This window comes from Cydia splendana, chromosome 18 (assembly GCF_910591565.1).
Source record: "Cydia splendana chromosome 18, ilCydSple1.2, whole genome shotgun sequence".
NCBI lineage: Eukaryota > Metazoa > Arthropoda > Insecta > Lepidoptera > Tortricidae > Cydia > Cydia splendana.
Window position 1 is genome coordinate 4,736,933 of NC_085977.1, and position 22,970 is coordinate 4,759,902.

Here is a 22,970-nt window from a genome sequence, read left to right on the forward strand (position 1 = left end):
CAGATATAATAACAACAAAAATATTAAAATATAACATTTTAGTAAAACAGCTTATAACTACAGGTTTCGGACACACTACACAGCTGCTAAATTAATCGATAAACTAAAAAAAGATTTCATAAAAAAATGGTTGAATATGTAACCAGCTGGTACAAAAGACTAGGAGAATGGACTCAATGGACGATAGTGTGGGGTGGCCCTAAGGCAATAAACAGGCGTTCCCACGCGCGCTCCTAGGAAGATCTGCACGACTACATTCACGCGAAGTAGATAAGATTGTTGAGTTTGACCCACTCGCCGGTCGCCGAGCGCAGCGTCATTTGTATAGCTCGTTTTTTTTAGCATTAGAAGAAGAGCGATTTCAATTAAAAGACAATTATAGCCCCATGCGCGGGGAGTTGGGAGATTGGGAGCGTGATGCACACAGGAGTCGCAGGGTGTAGATGGACGCGGTTACCTGATAATGTCAGGATAAAGTATCCATCTAACTATTTCTATATCAAAAACTTAAGCTATACATTGACACTTCACATAAACAGTGGGTTCCTGTGCCCCCTAAAATTCAGGCACGCTCCGTACATTCACGCGACGTATATGGGATCGTTGAGTTTGACCCACTCGCCGGGCCCCGAGCGGAGCGTCATCTGTAGCCCCATGCGCGGGGAGTTGCCGGCCGAGCGGCGCACTTCGGGGTCCTCGATTTGACGGTAGCTGGGAAGTAAGGAAAGATTTAAGACATCTATTATACCCATAGTTAATTGACTTTTCTTAATATTTATTGCCACGAGATAAGGTCGACTACTACTCAGATAAGTGTGTCACGTAAAAAAAACTGGGTAAAAAAATATATTATTAAAACATTTTAAGGCAATTCTATTGCTGTGTGTAAACACAGCCACACACGACACACAGACGATAATAGCCCTTTACGTCACCCTTAACCACATACGCGCCAACAGAATTTAAACTTCAAATTAGATTGCACTTTCGGAAAATGTGATTGTCTTCAAATGGATCATCAAAGCTGGATTCATTGGAATGTATTTGGATTTTTTGGGAACTAGTAGATTGGTGCGGCCTGGAAAAGGGATAAGACGACTGTGGTACGAGTTAACGTTAGTACCTAAATATACAAATATTGTTTGAACTTTTTAAAAACTGTGTTTTGTAATTTAATATTTTAATTACTATAAAAAATAGACACGGTTTGTACCTTTTCAAAGTTTCCAACGGCTCGGTGTTCGCATTACGAACGCCCGTCTCTGGGTCAATAGTTGTCAGTACGCATCTGAAAAAAAAATACAATGTTTTATTACCATTTAAATCTGTGAGACGCAGGTCGAGGTGTGAATTTTACTACGTCGGTGACAAACATACGGCCTACCTGATGATAAGCAGTCTCCGTAGCCTACGGAGGCCTGCAAATCCAGAGGTTGTTACAGACGCGTTGCCGACCCGCGTTCGTTTTTTTAGTATTATAAAAGATGTAAACAATCTTGATGTGTCGTTTAATTGAAAAACACGTTTTAAAAATAAGTCACGGCAAATATGTAACAATTATGAATCTAATATGATCATTTATATTCTTCTGTTTTCATAAGTAATAGTTAATGATTTTTAAAAAGCGTTTTTCAATTAAAAGACATGTCAAGATCGCTTACCTCATTTCTAATGCTAAAAAAAACGAACTATAACACTCCGCACCCTCGTTGAGCTCTGGCAACTTACTCGCCGGCAGGAACACAAAACAATGTGAACCCTCTTAAGGCCCAGACATACAAATAAAAAATCCAGAATTTGCCACTGAAAGTTGAACCTTTAGTGCAGGGAATAGAGTTGATTTTGGGTTTGTTTGAAAATTTAACGAAACAAAACAAATGCGACTGTTCCAATTGAATATAATTTAAATTTCATCGAACTGAATAAGTACTTTAGGTATACTGTATAGGGTTACCAGATAACAGGATTTTTCTTGACATAGTCTTGAATTTCAAATAGTCCAGAGTCACCCAATTAGAAACAGTGACATAGTTTCTCAATTAAAGAAATAATCACATAATAAAAAAAAAACCTACGAGGCGCCAACATATTATTGTTACATACCAGGTGCACACGAGGAACCTGAGAGATTTTAACCACGCATTTCTGAGGCCAAAATAAGGAAAAAAAATACTAAAAGAGTTTACGTCAAAGTCGCCAAAAAAAAATTGTTTTTCGATTATTTTTTACGTATTTTTTACATAAAATGTAAATGCTATAATTTGTAAAAATGTCACCCAAAAATATATATTTATGTCAATTACAGAAATAATTACATAATTTAAGAAAAAAAACAATGGTCCTGAATTAAAAAAACCTACGATGCGCCAACATATTATTGTTACATACCAGGTGCCCACGAGGAACACGACAGATTTTAACCACGCATTTCCGAGGCCAAAATAAGCAAAAAATATTAAAAGAGTTTACGTCAATTTCGCGAAAAAGAAATTCATTTTTCGAGTGTTTGTACGTATTTGTACATAAAATATAAATGCTATTTGTAAAACTATCACTCATAAAGAATTTTAACTTTTTTTGTAAAACCTAGTTTTTGCAAAAAATAATCCGCCGCTCTCTTGCATCCGTCAACGTGCCAGCTCTACTGGAGCCAACTGGCATAGCTAGAGACGACGGTTAGAGACCGGACGGTATGTCCCTGGTTCCTTGGGGTTTGGGAAGGGTGCTAGTGTGGGACGCTACGTGCGTAGACACTCTACCCCTTCCCACCTCACGGGAACCAGTAACCAAGCTGGTGCGGCGGCAAAAGCGGCCGAAAACCTTTAACTCGTGAAGTACAGGGGTCTCGGCCCCGAGTATATTTTTAAGCCATTTGGGGTAGAGACCCTTGGCCCGTGGGGTCCCAATGCTATAACACTTTTTAAAGAGATATCAAAAAGATTAACCGACTTCACTGGTGACAGTGGTGACCGAAGAGCTGGCAGCTTTCTCGCACAACGTATTAGCATCGCAATACAGCGGGGAAATGCTGCCAGCGTCCTCGGCACCATGCCAAAAGGGCCCAATTTCTTAGACGTATTTTAATTTTTATTTAGTATTAGTTTTTAGTTTTATTTTATAGATAAGTTACTTTTTTTTTTATTGTATCTACCATCTACCTGAAACTTTAATATAAATGTAATTAATGAATGATTAATTTAATATAAAAATTTTACCTTCCAATAAAATTGTTATTATGTTTCCTTCTACGTCAGAGGTCTTCATTGAGAGAGTAACGCCTCCGGTGTCCGATAGATGCCGCTAGCGTCTATGTAGTCGCTCCGCCCCACGCCGTGACGTAGTTCCGCTTCCCCTCCCTGCGAACCGTCGTTGCTCGCTTTCCGCGACTCGCCGCCATGACATTGTTGAGGAGAAGTACCGTCGGCATAAAAGTAGCCTAGTAGCCTGCCAGGAAGGCATTACTCAGACCTCTGACGTAGAAGGAAACATAATAACAATTTTATTGGAAGGTAAAATTTTTATATTATGTGTTCCGTATTCTACGTCAGAGGTCTTCATTGAGACCTGTTTATTATCTCCTGGTGGCGAGTCTGCGGGCGCGCAAGCGTTAGGGCTACACCTACTATCATAGAATTCAGAGAAAGAATAAGTATATACGCCTTATTGCAACCCATGAAATCACAGTGACTCGTTATAATGATACATTACAGGAAAATGAGAATTTAAATTGTAATCCCAGGTTCCAATCCTAACGTTAAACTGGTTTGAGAGATTTCTCATTCGAAATCGCATCCGATCCGCAGAATCTCGGCGATAGAATCGTCTAAGGAAAAAGTCATGTTGCTTACATATATATAACTTAAGCTAATTGGATAGTTTTCCAGCCAATTTAGTGATTAAGTACATCGTGGATCGAAAGCAATCGTAGGCGAGGCCGGCTTGGATGAGACTGTGGCTGGAAGAAATAGGCGCAGCGTCCCCTAACATTTTGTGTAATTCTCACAAATTGACGTACCCAGACTACCTACTTACTGGGTCTATACTTTATGCCGGAGCTTCTAAGAGTTCAGTCGGTAAGACACGTTATCTGGTTTAGAGCCGAATTTCGGACACAAAATAATAGCGCGAAAGTTATCTATACAATTGCCCGGGCTACAAAGTAGTAGAGTAAGGTCATTGACCCTGCGGCCTGATGCTAACAGTAAAAGTGCGGCAGCTCTTCTATATAGGTACGTTGTAGGGCTATTCAAGTTAGGGCAAATAATTTTTATTAGATTTCTCGCGTCCCAAGTTGGTGGTTTGGGAGGCGCTGGTCTCGCTATTAATAGCCTTGGAAGAAGGCATAGTGTCCGATAGGCTTATGAACAAGTGTCGTTCTGAAAGCTAACATGGACAATAGAAATAGATGTCTGAGATAGCTCGTTACTTCACTGGATATTAGAGGTACCTGGCAATCAATCTTAATTTTGATGCACCATGAAGACCACGCATTTCTACATTGTGGGCGTACAGGCGGCCTAGACAAGGGGACGATCTAAGGAGTGCTCCCGGTACTGGTTTTCTATATAAACACAGTACCGGAACCGGGAATACCCGGTTCTCGCCATACAAACTCAGTACCGGGAGTATCCCCCGGACGATCACTTGAGTTTCTTTCTGTCTCTTTATCACTCTTCCACATTAGTGAGACACTGACAGTTGCGTCTCGTTTGCTACGTAGCGTTAGCCCTTGGCATGTTGCATGCATGCGCCAGTCACGCCAGTAGGTACATCAAGCGGACGTCACTCCTGATCCCGCCAGCCCGGTGTTGGAGCGTCCTATCTGACAGGAGCTACGCCTCGATTCTTAAGGTCGTTGACTCGTTAGGAAGGGCGGTCTGACGTTGTGTTCACTAGGACCGCCAGTAAATTGCAAGCTTACCACAGCTGCGTGAAGGCTCTCCTCATCACGCCGTCACAGTAAACAGACTAGGCTGAGAGGTGAAGACATCCATGCCAAGTCGTATCACCGGCAGCTGCCAAACGCGTCGTGGTAGCAGTTCAAAGAGTCTGTTAAGAAATACCGTGGCACAGTGCGAGGGTTCTCGAAAGCGGAGGCTGGCTAACAGGGCGCCTATCAGGCGAAGATAGTCTCGGCGGCTTCTGGGCGCAGCTGCCCCTCTGGCGCGCAGTGACTTCTTGATAAACCGTCGCCCTCGGGAGTTGTACCGACCTGGTAAGTAGCAAGAAACCAGCGCGACTTGTAGACGATCTGCTGGCATCAGCAGTTTTTGCGACAGCCGTGGTAACGGAGGGGATGTAGTGTCGCCGTCGTTTTATGTATACTGTAGCGGTCCGGTTGTATGTTTGTAGTACACTACTGTCGTCAGCGCTGCAGATGCGGCCCGTTGACGATTACTCTCCACTGAAAGGGCCTTACCTCGTACATTGTCTACCATTATTGGAGATTGTAACGGACTGCAGGCATAAGATGAGGAGGGAAGTGGCACGAGGTTTTCGGCAGCTGTCAGAAGTGTTGCTGGGGACTGCGAAGGTGTCACCTTCCTCCATGAACTAAAGTTTGCGAATTTTAGACTATTAAGCAGGAGGCATTGAGTCTCATTTCTGCTAGAAACTCGGCAGCAAGGCAGGCCTGTATGTTACGAAAAAGAATACTTTCAATCGGGGTGCTGTGTAGGGCTTCCAATACCGGGATCCCGGGATCCCGAAATACCGGGATCCCGTCTGTTTAAACAGATTTTTCAATACCGGTATTTTTTAATGAAATACCGGGATCCCGGTATTTTCAAAAACAAGGAAAATGTGCCTATTATAACGTTTAAAATCTATTAAAATGGTCAAATTCGGCTGTATCAAGAAGATAACTTGCCAATTTAATTAAAGAAGATCATTTAATTGAAACAAGATCTGTGCATATGCGTTAGATAAATATTTGGTGATGAATTCTGATGTTCAGGATATATTAAGGGGCTACCCCACGCGAATGACCTTCGATCTGAATCCCTTAGTTTTCTAATGTTTTTGTAGCTTATTATATTAACAACAACATCTTGAAGCAATATATACTGCAAAACGTAATTCAAGACCAAAAAAAGTAAGAAAATGTTGCCACTTTTTACTAGCGCGTCTTGTATTTATGCAAAAATAAGTATATAAAAGTACTTCTTTTAAATCGCAGAAGTAAAATTACTAATAAATAAATTATCTTAGCGTGATTATTTATCAAAAGGAATTTACTATTTTACAAACAAATTTTTGCAGTGGCAACATTGTCTTACTTTTTTTGGTCTTGAATTAAGTTTTGCAGTTTAGTATCCTATATTTACTTCAAAGTTCATTGCCTTCGAGATATTTGGCATCAAATTTGAACAATTTTAGGCTAAAAACTGGTTTTCTGGCCATAACCTTTGTGTTAATTAGTTTAAAATGAAAACCCTGGACACGTTTCTCGAGACGTCAAATAGGAACCCAAATATTTAGATTTCGTACATGTAATTGTAAGATTCCTCACTGCAAACTAGATACGAAAAAAATGTTTTATTTTAGTAAAATGTCGGGTAGCCCCTTAATATAATTAGTTCTTAAAATTTTATCAAAAAGTAGAAAGAAATTAATTGTAATGGCATACGAATTTTTGGTGCCAAAGAATATTTATTGGCCGATTATTAGATTGAACTAAAAATGTGACTTGTGAAGTCAACAAGGCGGATAAAATGATTGCCAACCTGAAAGGGTTCACATAATTATTGCAGATGGCGATTATTGTTTAATATCCTAAGCTAAGGACATACATATCTGGTGTAAAAGTGAGCCTTTAAAAAAAAACTCAATTTTTTTAAGCCATTTATAGACAATACCGGGATCCCGGGATCCCGGTATTGATGAAGACAGTTTCGGTATTAATACCGGTATTGAAAGAAGCCCGGTATTTGGAAGCCCTAGTGCTGTGCCGCGTGTCCCACGTGATGTCTAGGAGCGTGATGGTCTAATTCGCTTTATCCGAAGAAACGCCTATATTGAGCTAGTATAGGGGTATGGTACTGCATGCTTTTAAGGAAATTGAACTGATGAAATCAAGTCTAAAATCGATTTTGGCGCTTTGCGTAACAAAACTGTTTCGATAAAGTCGAAGACAGACAGATGCAAACTGCTGGAGTCCTCCTGGCCCCTTTCTCTTAGCACCGGAAACTCAAGCTTGTTCCGGCGCAGCGGGTTTATTTGTCCCATTTTGTTTATTAGGGGCTTGGCGAACGAGTTCGTCTTTGTAAGACGGAACTTAAGCTGGAGAGCGCGGGCAGCAGAGAGATAATTATGTGAGGACTGCAGACCTTTTCGATGCCTTCAACCTCGGTTGTGAGCGGTCGCACAGGATCGTGTCGCAAAGCTGCTCTCCGGTTGGATCGCTCGCTGGCCTCGAGACGTCGTAGGACCCCCGAAGCGGCACGGCTCCTCGTCGATCAGCACCTTTATGAAGCCCAGGGACGCGACGTATTTTCCTCTGGGTATCGACATGTCTTACCGCTTTCAACTCCGGGCAGTCGAGTCACGCTAGGACGAGGCTCCTAACGACCTTGTCTGCCGTCGCCATCCTTAACCGAAACCAAGAGTTTAGCGGTCTGTTCGTGCTGTGGCACCATAACTATAGGCGCCTGCGTACCTCAATGGGACCATGTGGACAGGACAAAACTGATACCGTGGCGCCAGCGTCAGCTTGGTAGGCAGCATCGGCGACGGGTAAGTTCGCGGTGGTATTCTTGCGAACAGAACTTGGGCTCCATTGCAAGGGACGACATCGTCGTAGTTGCAGCATCGGTGGGCAGCATCGGCGTGATTGTCGGCGCCATCATGGCAACCGCCGCCGCTCGGGAGGCGCCGGTGCGTAAGGTGAGAGGCGCCTCGTGGTGGCCGGTTCGAGAGGCGCCGGTTCGTGAGACGAGAGGCGACATCGTGGCGGCCGGCTCGGGAGGCACCGGTGCGCGAGGCGGGCGGCGCTATCATGGCGGCCGCCACTGGCTCAGGAGACGCTGGTGCGTGAGGCGAGGACCCATCATGGCGGCCCGCTCGAGAGGCGCTGTCGCGTGAGGCGGGTGGCACCACCGTGGCGGCCGCCGCCGCCGGCTAGGGAGGCGCCGGTGCGTGAGGCGAGAGGCGCCATCGTGGCGGCCAGCTCGGGAAGCACCAGGGCGTGAGGCGGCCGCCGCCAGGCTCGGGAGGCGCTGTTGTGTGAGGCGAGAGGCGCCATAGTGGCGGCCAGCTCGAGAGGCGCCGATGCGTTAGGCGGGCGGCTCCATCGTGGCGGGCGGCGCCAACGTGGTGGTCGTCACCGCCGGCTCGGGAGGCGCCGGTGCGTGAGGCGAGAGGCGCCATCGTAGCGGCCAGCTCGGGAGGCACCGGTACGTGAGGCGGCCTCCGCTAGGTTCAGGAGGCGCCATAGTAGCAGCTAGCTCGAAAGCCGTGAGGAGGGCGGCGCCATCGTGGCGACCGCCGCCGCCGGCTCGGGAGGCGCTGGTACGTGAGGCGAGAGGCGCCATCGTGGCGGCCAGCTCGACAGGCGCCGGTGCACATGACGGACGTTACCTGCACGGGAGGCGCCGATGCGTGTGGCGGGCAGCGCCATCGTAGCGTCCTCCGCTGGCTCGGGGGGGTGAAGTGTGCGCGTGGCGGCTGGCTCGTAGTTGTACGCATCATCACGGCGACACTGTTGCCCTCGGCGGCGTCATCGTAGTGGCCTCCACCGGCGCGTAGGTCACCAGCGACGCTTTGACAGACGGCAACCGACGGGCGAACGGCACCGCCGCTGTACTGTAATGTTTCCACTGCTTCCACGTAACTTACCTTCCTTCCACTTCGAGCAGTCGGGACGCAGGAGCGGTCCGCCTTCACCTTTGCGCCAGGACGGGATCGAGAGGTGTAATCCACCCGCGCCGGACCGCAGCAACAGGAGCGGGCGTGTTCTCTCGGAGTCTCGGACTGGAAGCGCCCGCCCCGCGACACCTCGGGCCCCGGCCCGCAGCGTCGCGGCGTCTCGGAGTCACCTCGGACGACAGCAGAAGAAAGTCGGCGGCGCCGGCGCGGCGCGCGGCACGGGCGAGGGGCGGGGCGCCGGTGCCACGGGGGCGGGGGCTTCCCTGTCGCGTCGCTTCTGAACGCCAAATAAAACTAGAATATCATTAAACTGGCTCACCGGATGGTTCGAGACAATCCAAACCTCCTTATCAGTCCTATTGAAGCGCGGCACCCAACAGCAGCGCGCGAAGGCTGTCCGCCTCCGCGCCGCCCCCGCCGCCGCAGGCACGATGACCGCACGTTCCCTCTCCGAACGCGGAGCGACTTACGTTACCACTTGTTGATAAAAAACTACTAACGCACTTCCTACTTCGATCTCGAAAATGCGCGACCCGCCTGAGAACCGTGCCTGTCAAAGTAGGCATTTACAATGCGCAACTAACAACACGAGGTACTCCCAGGCTTGTTAACGGTAACGATTTTAGCAGCATGGTATGTAAAAATTCATTTAGCCAGAAAAATAAAAATAAAAAGTGGGTAGAATCGAAAAACACTTTCGATCGCGAGATCGCCAAAAGACTAATAATAGCGATCTCTGCTATATCTTACTATTTAATGGAACAAGCTTTGGTTCGGAAATTTTAAAGCACCATGCTGCAAAAATATACGCAAAAAAATTTGCGGACCATCGGACAAGACGGTCGACGAAACAAAGTCATGGCGGCGAGTCGCGGAAAGCGAGCAACGACGGTTCGCAGGGAGGGGAAGCGGAACTACGTCACGGCGTGGGGCGGAGCGACTACATAGACGCTAGCGGCATCTATCGGACACCGGAGGCGTTACTCTCTCAATGAAGACCTCTGACGTAGAATACGGAACACATAATAAGTTTTTGCAAAGTGTATTTGTCACTTTTTTACATTCTATCAATAAGGATATTTGGACTATGTCCCATAGTAGCAACATCGCCATCAAAAAAACAATTTGCACTAAGTATTAGGTCATTACCTATGAAATTGGCGTTTTGTTCGGAGAATTTCAACGAAACACGAATTTCCATACAATTAATTTTGCGGATATTTTTTTGATGGCTAATTCAAACCAAACAAAATTTTTCCAGTAATTTTTGACACCTTTAAGGTATGTTTTCAATATCTCCATTTCTTGAAAATTGGTACCATTAGAAAAATATGTGACGTCCCACGGTCAAAGGTACCTTATGGCGGGTATGGAGTTATGCATACCCCAGTAATCTACAATAGATAAGCTATCGATAACACAAAAGATCAACCTTCTAGGTTGCGTAGTTACAGAGATATGATTTTTTGAAAATAATGTTGTGAAATGAGCAACTTTACGATAGAGAAGTTTTAAGTTTAGCCGCCTAAAAAACTATGTTCCTGAAGTAAGTTACATAGTTGACTACAAATAATAATACCTTATATATCTGAGATTTAAAAAATATTGCGACTTGTTCTGTAATGCAAATAGAAACTTTTGATATCGACTGATTTATGTGTATACTAACCAATCTCTTGAAAATAAAGTTTTATTTCATTTTCACGATTGATTGCAATGAGCTCTCAAGATTTAAATTTTATCTATTAGAAAACGACACTGACAGACAGTTTAAGCAAAAAACAATACCGATTTAGAGGTGAAAATGTATTTTCTGACTTTTTCATATAAAATCACAAAATTGAATATTTTTACTTTTAATGTGACACACAATCAATTTTTCTGAGCACATATGAAAGAAATTCTGTCATTCAAATGAAATAAATCCTAAAACCCCAACTAAATACTATATTTAACCCCTTATGCCACTTTAAACTTACATAACAATAACAGTATTTGCTCCATACATTTACGAAAAGGTACCTTATGGAAATAAATCTAATAATACATCACTACAAAATATCAATCATATTACAGTTTATCTTTTATGAATAGAAAATATTAATTTACATTAAACTGCCCCAAATTTAATTAGTTCTTCGTCATAATAATCTTAAAAAAGACCAATAATTTGTATGTAATGAAAGGTACCTTGTGATTAAGTTACATGATGAGGCATGATGATGATGGAACAGTTAGGATAAACTAATAATATTTTGGTAACGGTATAAATCGTCTATTTCTTATCAATAATATATTTCGGTTGCTATTGAAGATAAGCGGCATTGAGGTTCAATGACCTCAGATATTCCATAAGGTAATGCGTCGGGTATTGGCATTTTTCAGCAAACCAATGGCTGATTTACTGCATGCGACCAAACCAAATGAAGATTACTCTAGTTAAGAAAGACTTGACGAGAGTAACTTTGGTATAATAGCAGGCTACTTGGATTTGTAATGTCGGTCGATGTACGGTTATAATATTTGCGAGGCGCCCCAACCAGAACTGAAATTATCAAATTAGTTTTGCAGAATGCTGATACAGTTCTCTACCAAACTTCTTTTCCCGTATTGACTAGTTTTTTTGGGAATTTTCAATCTTTTTTCCATAAGGTACCTTTTCTACTAAACTCTGAGACGACATTACTAGGCTTATAACTAACTTATAACAAAAATAAAAACAGGTAAACAAACGTTACGCATTAAGGTTTCAGATCACACAATAAAAAAAAATTGAGCATTTTTTCACCTCTTTACAAAACATTTCATATCTCCGAAACTAGAAACCCTCATAAGGTACCTTTTCCCGTGGAACGTCACATATAAGTAATTTTAATACTCGAACCGACAGCACATGAAAAGACCTATTTTCAAGGCTTAATTCTGAACACTTAACAATAAAAAATAACAATTAATTGTATGTAAAATCGTTGTTTATTGAGTGCACTGTAGTTTTATTGTAATTGTGTATGTACTTTTGTAAAAAAAAAAAAACTAGGATCAGACTTATATCTATGAACAAAAACGCCAATTTCATAGGTAAGGACCCAATAATAATAAAAAGATGTTTTTTTTTTTAGCTGGCTGGTGGTACTGGACTCTGAAACTAGGCGAATTCCATAACAGTTTATAGGACATTTTAGTCTTTAAATATGATCAGGAATATACTGTCAAAATCTCTCGGGTTCCTAGAGGGCACGTTGTATATTATTTCCTTAATGGCGGTTGTGCAATCTGCCACAGTTTTACGAATTTTTATAGATGGCACTACTGACACCGGGGGCGGGTCTTCAGCATACGCTCGCGCCCCTTGCAGCATGAAGTTAGGTCGGAAACAGCGGTGAGACACGCGGTCCGTGAGCTGCAGGCGTGTGTTCAGGTCCTCTACTGATGCCTCGTTTATCAAGTTGAACAGAGTTTACGTTTATCAAGTCTCATTACCTGGTGCACGGCTTCAAGATCTCGAACACTACGTTCCCTATCTTAAGGAACTTCCAATTGTCTTCAGCATAAGCTCGCGCCCCTTGCAGTATGAAGTTAGGTCGGAAACAGCGGTGAGACACGCGGTCCGTGAGCTGCAGGCGTGTGTTCAGTTCTTCTACTGATGCCTCGTTAATCAAGTTGAACGGAGTTTCGTCTGGGAGAGCCCCCTGAAAAATATAGTAGGCTGTTTAAGTCCTGTTCTCTTGATATGCTCAAGTTTCTATACCATCTTTCGCCTCCTCGGTACTTAAAATTAGCACTCGGAGCAAAAATCAACTTTGATCTCTTCTTGCACAAACAAATAAGTAGGTACCTTTAAAAATGGACAAAAGATTTTTATTTTTCAGTTTAATCAGATGGCGTCCCTGTTTCATTATATAGTAATATGCAGTAACTACATTGTGGAGTGCTGTGCTCTATTTTGCGCTCGTTTATAGTTTTTTGTTCCCCACGTAGGTACCTATATCAATATTATAAGACATTTTACACGAATTTTTGACTAAGCCCCACAGTAAGCTTATGAAGGCTTGTGTTGTGGGTACTCAGACAACGATATATGTGTCGCTTAACTTCAAACTCGGGTAAATCCATTGGACCCTCTCAGCAAATATCTACCCTATTACTTTTTCTTAATACCAAAATCGCTTAATCTGACAGATGGATTTACCCGAGTTTGAAGTTAAGCGACTCATATAAATACTTAATACATAGAAAACAACCATGACTCTGGAACAAATATATGTGTCATCACACAAATAAATGCCCTTACCGGGATTCTAACCCGGGACCATAGGCTTCATAGGCAGAGTCACTCACCGGTCGTCAAACCTATATATAATATATACATAATTATGTAAGCTCACCGTATCATTCTTAGTAAACTTGTAGATTTTGTTGGTGGTGTTCCTCTGTAGCCGAGGTTGCTGGGTGGCGTAGTACGCTAGGCGGAAAGTATTCGAAGGACGGCCCAAAAGTCTGCAATTATTCACAGTAAGGGCGGCGCGCGAACTCGTATACGATTTTAAGTACAACTGTAAAAATATGGGGTAGCCAACTTATTCAAAAATATGTCCCATAGTTCTTAATCCGCTGACATAAGAGCTATGGGACATATGCACTGTACTGCCCCTTTGTAACATCAAGTTATGAAAATGAAATACATAAATATATTTTGAATTTTTGAATTTTGGATATTTTTGAGATGATTTGTGCACCCATATTTTTACAGTTGACTGTACATTGTGGACCATTGAGGTTACTTCAATTACACCGCCCGATCAAATAACGCAATGTAATGAAACTCGTATGCGAGTAAATGAGCCCTAATAGAGTCGCGTGAGCAGGTAGTTAAAAAATTATGTAATTTTCGCACACATATTTTTGTGTAAATCCCCATCGGCAGCATTCGCATATATACATTTATGTTATAATAAACATAAATAAAATTTATATTATATTATATGGGTCATTTTCTGAACGCATTTTTTTTTGTGTCAGAGATGAAAATCGGAAGGTAGCATCAGATAATACGTACCATTTATTTTTTTCCATAAAGAACTAGCACTTTCACACCACGGTCAACATGAATTCACTGATTAATTTGTTTTTAGGGTACACTTAAAAATATTTAAAGCCTCAAATTACTACTCCCGTGCCCTGTCCGGAATATGTTTTTGAGTATAATGAAAATTACTACTAAAAACTGTACATTAGTATCACTTGTTGAATATTAAATACTTAAACTAGATGATATATACTATCACTAAGCATATAAAACATTAACTTCTTTGTGGTAAATAACTTGTGATCGATGATTAAATTTTGTCCTAGCTCGAGATTATTTTTTTGCTGAAAATTTTCAAAGCCAATCAACATCGCGCGTGAAGCCTCGACTTGTACTGCACTTCCCTTTTCTTGTTTTGTCATGTGTCTTCTAACAGATAATATAGGTACGATTTTGACAACCCCTGAAATTTGTAGAAATTTACGACAGAACAATGAAAACGGGTAGGGCGACAATTTTTATCTAATTTCCATGGCCACAATAATAATTTCTCTGGCCACAATAATGTATATAATTTTAACATCTTTTCGTTAACGAGCACTAGTGTGACATAGCCCATTTCTATCTTAATATTGAGGATAGCATAGAATTTCTGTAATATGCGAATTAGATTATAGACGATTTTATTTCTTACGAAATCTAATTCCCATGCCTCGTTTTCTAGGCACGGTAATTAGAAATCATCATTTATTTTAATTATTAAACGCTATTACTATGGACGTTATATGCCTTTTAGCGTTATTTAGGTCATATATCGTGGAACAATTACAACTGGGCCATATATTATGCGAATTTTAATGAATACATAGTAAAAATCGCTTTTTTATTAGTTCGCTGCGAATCCACGAAGTCTAACAAATTCTATCGTTAAAGCTTACGATTCTAATACTCAGACTCATTAAAAATCAAAACAATCTATGTTATTCATAAATATTAGTAATATACTATACTTTTAAACAAACCTACATAAAGGCTGTCCAAGTGTTCATACGATATTCCATTATATAAAATTGAAATCAACTAAGACGATGTTTCTTAAAGTCAGATGATGGCTATTAATCATTAATAATAATCAAACTATAAAAATAACATTTATTCTTATTTAATTCAGAAAGATCCTTAACTTCATTAGTTAAGTTTTTGGATCATCAGTTTTATTTATATGATGCTTTAAAACCATGCAATAGATCTCAAATGTGAAATAGGTCATTAATAATCCTAAAAGTTTATTATTTAACTTTTGATTAATTCTTAGAAAACTAATTCCCGTGCCAGCAAAATCTAATTCCCATGGACAGAAAAATCCCCGTGCCCGGATCAAATTTTCAAACTGAAATATCTTTCAAAATTTCATGAATATGTGTACCCTGAAAGTAATATTGGCATTATTTTATTTATCTATGAATTATCACATCACATTTTGTTATATCATATCAATATTTCAAAATTCCATGGAACATAGATAAAAATGCTCGTTTGGTGAATTTGACCCATATACCATTGAAATAGCTCGCACTATTATAATCATTTTAATAAGGTCAATGTCCAACGTCTATGATAACTTTAGATAATTGCTGATTCGGTTATCGGATGTCGACATCTCAACAAATAAAAATTAGAGAAAGTTTGCCGTAAATACGTTTTATTAGATTATTAGCATCCTATTGCGCAATCACACCACATGAAATGAAAACAATGTCGTTGCCTGGCAATCTCATACTTTTCATTCGGCAACCAATCTGGTGAATATAACTCAGTATGACCCAATATGTAGGTAAGTACTCGTAAAATTAAAGGAAACAAGTTTCTTGTCTTTTGCTTTTGGTACACGCTTTTGTCGAAACTACTTTCGTTTTAACAGTCATCTAAATCATCGAGACGATTCTAACAAAAAAAAACCACTTCTAGTTTCCATCAGATCAATTCGATATCAATTGTCATCATAATTATTGCTTTGTCACATTCAAAATTTATCTCGAGTAATTACTAATTACGTACATTTCAGATCGTCAATGTTATAATTGTAACTGCACTATTAAAACTGTGACAGGAGTAACAGGACCTAAGTAGATACGTACTTGTTAAACCATTCCGAGACCTCCTTGCCGCAGTCAAAGACGGGTACTGGCACGCCCCACACCTTGGCTTCGATTGGCTTCTGTAGCGCGATCACCTGCATTTATGGTTAAGATACCACACTGGAGCTTACTCTAACAGTAGTTTACGGAACACTTGAGGATGAGTCTCGTGTTAGGTAAAACCGGCCAAGTGCGAGTCGGACTAGCGCACGAAGGGTTCCGTACCATTACGCATAAACGGCATAAAAAACGGCACGTTTGTTGTATGGGAGCCCCACTTAAATATTTATTTTATTCTGTTTTTAGTATTTGTTGTTATAGCGGCAACAGAAATACACCATCTGTGAATATCACGGTTCTTGAGATACAGCTTGGTGACAGACAGACCGACGGACAGCGGAGTCTTAGTAATAGGGTCCCGTTTTTACCCTTTGGGTACGGAACCCTAAAAAGCGTCAAGTTTCGGCGGATTTAGCGCAGTGGACTCGGCCCTTTTTAATGGCGCGAACTAGGATTTGTGCATCGTTATTTGGTTGGGTAACACTGTATGAAGACATTACCCAAATAGCCGGAAAACATTGGATAGAGACAGGAGAAGACAGAGAAAGTTGGAAAAAACTGGAGGAGGCCTTCACCCAGAGAGGGATCCATATAAACAAATAAAATAACTTGCTCAAAAACGCATAGCCAAACTAAAAGAAGGAATATGGAAGAAAAGGCTATAATAATATAATAATAATTGTTTGGTTGGGATGGTCTTTCTCACCTCTGCCAAGTTGACGTGCACAGGGGGGACGTCCTGGTCATGTTTGTGTGTGAGTGTGAGCACGGAGCTGCGCACACACGGCGACACCAGCAGCAACTCTGGATACGCCCGGGCTGTGATGAAGTTGTCCTTCTCGTCTATCACCATTAGTACTCTGTAAGGATAAAGTATGATGTTACTGGCTGGAGCTTCAAGACTAGCACAACGCGGTCGAAAAATTAAAAATGGTCGCAAGAAAATCAAGAAGAAAACTTGGCACCCGATAAGAGCTATTTTTTTGTACTACGTCGGTGGCAAACAAGCATACGGCCCGCCTGATGATAAGCAGTCTCCGCAGCCTCTGGACGGCTGGGATGCAACACCAGAGGTGTTACTCCAGAACTACTTTAGGTACTATTGCCTCATTGATGATTCATTAACTTGACTTGCCCCATTCACGCATTAGGCCTCAAACTCTTACCCGAGATCCTCGAAAAAAAATACGCTCCCGAACTCACTCGATGTTCAGCATCATGCAGAATAAGAAATGTGAAAACAAATGTATATAGTGATCGACGTTTGCGTGAAGCGTGGCCGTTTGCGATCACTCCTTGGGTATCCTAGCTACATGTGTGTTTATGTGGTCTGCAACGACGCGTCGGAACAGCTTACCTGTCTCTGAGTCACCCGTCCTTCAGCCCCAACGTGGAACATTCTCCAGTCTCAAGTACAACAGGGCCGCATGACTTGATTGGGTAAGTGTAGATCATCTGAAGCGTGCCGACTTGTGTCCACTCGGTGGGTGTTCTGGGCTTGCTGCGCTGGTATATGTAAGCACTCGTCGGGACAACTCACCTGTCTCTCAGCCACCCGTCCTTCAGTCCCAACGTGGAGCATTCTCCAGTTTCAAGTACAACAGGGCCGCATGACTTGATTGGATAAGTGTATATCTTCTGAAGCGTGCCGACTTGTGTCCACTCGGTGGGTAGTCTGGGCTTGCTGCGCTGGTAGATATGGTAAGCGCAGTACGCGCTGCCGAGCACGCCGGCGGTCACGGCTGCCGCGGTGGTGTATGGAGCTGAAACGGAGCATAGGTATTTATTGAAAGGCATATGTTTAGGACAGTTGATAACCGTTAGTAACTAATATTCTAGCACTGTCCTTTTAACCCGTTAAATATTCAAGATATCTCAACGGGAAATGTGGGGTATTACATTTCCCAAGAAACAGACGGACTTTGAAATGATATAGATCTTAAAAGTGTCGGGTAACAATAGGTATTTCATATTTCACTCAATTTTCTTTCTTGTATCTAGACTAGACTATAGTTGTGTCTAGACTAGAGACTATATTTAGATAATATTGTCTCCACCTACAAATCTGACTCTCCCCACCTTCATGCAACTGAAAAAAAGGGAAGATGCGAGTAGGTACCGTAAACTCGGGTTACTTTAGCCCTGGAGGGTAACTTTGGCCATTAAGATTTACTCGGTCCTGGTTATATTTTTCCACTATAATTAATAGAAATATATATGCCATGATGTTGGTTTTAGCTAACTTTTGACGTTTTCATGTTTTTTATTAGACCCTTTTAGGTAAGCTCCTGTACAAAATATATTTAATTTTTTTCGACTTTAATCCTGTGATGTGGGGTGTCGTTGGATAGATCTTTCAAAATGAATAGGTATCACCATCAACCATTTTTTGATTAAGTGAATATTTTCGGAAATATTTGCATCGAAAGAAAAATAATTATCATATCTTCGAGAAACAGTTTTTATTGTTAAGATTAATGTATTTTATAATAATTCAGCATTTATTACTTATGTTTTTAATCGAATTTATTAAAAAGACAATAATTTCAATAAAATGAGCCATCATTTCGTATAAATCTGTCTTAATTTCGTACTCGTAACACCCGAAACGAACCATGAGTAACACCCGAAACAGGTAATTTATTTTATTAAAATTAATTGAAAAGTGATACTAAGTGTTACTTCAGTGTTTCAGTAGACTATACTAACTATTGTTACTTGACATAAATAAAACTGGAGGTTACTTGACAAAATTCGCTAAATTATGCATTTTGGTACTGATGGTCAGAAGGTATAGGCCAATTCCCGTAACGCCCGAAACAGCTACTTTTTAATGATTCTCTCGTTATTGCTCTTATACTTTAATTGTGTGTGTACAGGAAAAGAAAATATTATCAAAGTAGTAGATGAATCAATAGTTATAACCTCCTAGTTCCTGTTACAATATCGAATAGAACCTTATTTTATGAGTTCAAGTGTAACACCCGAAACGGTGGAATGACCCGTGGGTCAAAGTTTCCCTCCATTCGGTCAAAGTAACCCGAGTTTACTATACTCATAACGTTAATTGCCTGTATTCTTATTTACCGTTTACCTACTAGTTAATACACATGTACAGGTTTACCTTTGGCTTCATTTATTTTGTATGAAGCTGAATAATTAAATTCTAAGTTAATAAAGTAATTACAAAGTGTCATCAACAGCGTTGAACGCAGTTAATTAAAGATATCAAAGTGTAAACAAAGTTATTTAAGTTTGTTGAATCTATTATCTTTCTCGCAATAAAACCCTCGTCACACAACGTGCATTGCTAAAGCCGCGAATCCCATTCGCCTACTCTAGGTATACTTTACATACCTCTTTGGTGAAAAACTACATCTCTTACTACGAGTATAAGCACTTAGGTACTTTGAGTATGAGTAAATTTGTTCCCTTAAACGTATTTAAAATTACAATATTCTGGTGTGACTCGGGTCTTAAACCAAGGTGATGTGCGGCAAACTATTTATTTAACATGAGATGAGATAAGAAGGTTTGATTATGTTAATTAAGTAAGTAAGCAATGTAAAAATAAACCATTATGAAACAGTTTGGTAGGTAGATATCTATATTATTTCAGATTTTAAAAATTATTAATAAATTACGACTTTATAAGATTTGCCCCAGTGCAAGTGCCTCACCAGACAACCATTGGAAAACTCGTAAGTACCGTTTTCTTGCGCGACAGACATATTCCAAATACAAAATGGTCAATAGCTTGGGTACACACAGAGCGAGCATTACGCGCGACGCGCGAGGAAATTGCCTCGCGCGTGTGCTCGCTCTGTGTGGACCCGGAATAGCTGCTATGGCTGTTTTGCGTAGTGGGGCAGAGATGCACTCTCCCAAAGGACTAGATAATATAGACTTCCCTTGTTCCACGGCTTAACTAAATAACTATACACCCGATTGCCCTATGGTTTTTAACGACTGCCATAAGGACGTCCCTTTATAGTTGGCGCGATTGCATGAACGGAGCGGGTGAGCGGATTACCAAAAAATTGTAGGTATGAGCAAAGAGAATTAAGTGGACTATTTTATTGTCTTTGGTATGAGCAACGCTAACTATAGTTCGTTTTTTTAGCATTAGAAAGAAGAAGGTAACTCTAAGCGATCTTGACATGTCTTTTAATTGAAAAACGCTTTATAAAAATCAGTAACTATTATAGTTATAAAAGCAGAAGAATATAAATGATCGTATTAAATTCATAATTGTTACATATTTGCCGTAACTTATTTTTAAAATGTGTTTTTCAATTAAAAGATACATCAAGATTGTTTACCTTAAATATTTCTAATGCTAAAAAAAACGAACTTTAGCGCGGACCCCTGCGATGGATTTAGGTACTCAATTAATTCTTGCAAACACATTCTTACGGCCTTAATATTCATTGAAATCGACGATTAGCTAAACACACGCTATATTATTACAGTAATAACAGTCAGACAGACAGAAATAACAAACCACCTCAATGTAATAGGTAAGCAGGTAGGATACTTCAAATCACGCAACTACACACTAACTACCTACTTAAAAGTTCATTAGTTAAAAAAACACTCAAAAGTCAGAACGGGTCACTTTGTACGGCTATTCCTATCGCAAGTAACCATATTTAACTGCTCTTAAAAAATATTATCTAAGGACTAGCTCCAGAATTGTATCTTCCCCAAATAGTATTATTAAAAAGTAACAATTCTTACCGTAGCTAGACATCTCGCCGCTTAGATTGTTACACAAATGACACAAAACAAATTTAAAATTCAAGACGCGAGGCGGCAGTACCGCGCTGTTCCGCGCTCGCAACTAATGTAATGATGCATCAAACTTGTTCATGCTTGGACAATCGCTAGCAACAAACTATCTTACATTTTTGTTCGTTAACAAAAACACATGTAAAAGTTGTGTTGTTAAACCCTACACTCACAACTGTGCTCACAACAACATTGCGATGTCAACAACGCGTTGGTTTAGAATTTTAGATTTAGGTTATGGGCGTTTTTAATAGATTTCACAATACCACGCTGATAGCAGACCTTATATAATTGTAATAAGGTCTTCGAATGCTCCGTTGATCGTCTTCGAGGGTTGTTAACTTGTTACTACCCGCCTATTTGGATGTGTATTAGCTACCACGTGCTAAGTGCCAGCCGGCGCCACACCTGCGCATTACCGCCGGGTGTGAGGAAACGTCAATGAAATATTTAATGGCTGGCAAATTTGTGCCAAAGAACGCCATTTAAAAAATAAGAAGAATAAGAAGAACAATAAATATTGGTTATTAACGTAGTAAACGTTTAGAGTTAGACCAAGAAAAGTCTGCAGCGATTTTGAGAGCCCACGCAGTGCAAGTGTTATTTTAAACGTATTACGTAAATTATGACGTATGAATAAAACTTGCACTGTGTGGGCTATCAAAATCGCTGCAGACTTTTCTTTATCTAACTCTAGTTAATCTTACCCGAGTACCTACCTGCATAACTAACTAATGACATATCTCAACTTACCATGGTAGTGATATAAGTATATCGCACCATAAGTTGAGTTCACGTACATAATGAGTGATAACATGCATTTTCACGGTATTATCAGCGCTGTTTTAAATTAAGTACATATTATCATCTTGCTCTATTAAACTGCGTAGGTATGTAATTGCAATCACATCATTTGTCTCCACATTCTACACAAATATGTAATAAAATAATTAAAGGTGCAGCAGACATTATATGTACCTACTTATTATAATGTTCATTAGAATTTGAATTTTCCACAGATATAATATGCTCTGAGGAATTTTCAAATGTGTAACGTGTGTAACATGGTTACTTAATGTCCCCAAATTGAACCACTTGTGTTGTTGACTGTACATTTAGGTAGGTATGTTAATTCATCCATTTTAGTACGGTGTAAATGTTTGTCACATAGACAAATGTATTCATATATTTTTGTCCATGAGATCTAATTTATTGTGGGTATTAAATTGCACCTACCTAATCTACCTATGTACTTGTGGATAGTTGTTATTATATGCGCTACTTTAATTTTTCTCTTTTTGCTAAAAATTTCATTAATTATGGCAAAATTATCCTGATGCAACTTCGTGATAACGGGTAAGCAAACAGAATCAAAATCAATTCTAAATCAAGGTCATTTATTAGAACAATCAGACCACTAGGGGACTTGGTTTATAAAACTTATAAAATTAAATACTTACTTATATTTTGATAACAAACCTACAAACATTAGGTACTTAGATAACTACAGAGAGTACAGATCGGTAGGCTAGGTATTATTCATTATTAGATGCCTAATATTATGTCATTTAAATATGGCTATCGCTAAATTACCTTTACCTTGTACATTTAAAATTACCATTTTACTCAATATTATTTTAAATTAGCTTATTTTTTTTAAATTACCTTTGGTAATACGAAAAAGACAGGTTTTTTTATTATGATTAATGCTTTAATAATTTTTTACTTATTTTCTTTGAATAATGAAGTACTTACTCAATTATTTACTTACTTACTTACAAAATTAATATTAGGTATAGGCAGGTAGCAGGTGTTAGGTTACGTTATTTTTAACGTTAATATTTATCAATTTGACCAATTATTTATTTTCAATAGTCGTATTTAGTTAATGATTTATGGTTTACACTAGTAACATTTATGGTTTATTTCTGGCAACATCGCTATAACGTGATTGGTTGATGTCTTGGCGGGCGAATAATATCGTTCAACGATTGGTTGACGTCATCGATATCACGCGATGTCGTCCACCAATCGCGAGGCTCTATTTTCCCGCCATATTGGCAACGGGTCTTGGTCGGGAGTGGATCAAA

The 22,970-nt window shown here is 40.4% G+C and overlaps 1 protein-coding gene across 1 annotated transcript; it reads right to left on the bottom strand.

Moving 5' to 3' along the window:
* Nucleotides 1-395: 395 nt before the first annotated feature.
* On the bottom strand, nt 396-20,932 carry LOC134799202 (mitochondrial amidoxime reducing component 2-like). Its single transcript, XM_063771592.1, has 8 exons — nt 20,830-20,932; nt 17,630-17,852; nt 16,796-16,949; nt 16,030-16,124; nt 13,251-13,362; nt 12,346-12,554; nt 1,214-1,288; nt 396-711 (listed from the first exon to the last, which is right to left on the bottom strand). The coding sequence occupies exons 1-8, from the start codon at nt 20,840-20,842 to the stop codon at nt 582-584; spliced, it is 1,011 nt and encodes a 336-aa protein (XP_063627662.1). The 5' UTR covers nt 20,843-20,932; the 3' UTR covers nt 396-581.
* Nucleotides 20,933-22,970: the final 2,038 nt, after the last annotated feature.

Coding starts and splice junctions, on each gene's coding strand:
- LOC134799202 (XM_063771592.1), bottom strand. Junction 1,289..12,345: donor ATCTTGAAGCCGTGCACCAG/GTAATGAGACTT, acceptor TTTTTTTTTCAG/ATGCGTACTGACAACTATTG. Junction 712..1,213: donor CCGTTGGAAACTTTGAAAAG/GTACAAACCGTG, acceptor CTTACTTCCCAG/CTACCGTCAAATCGAGGACC.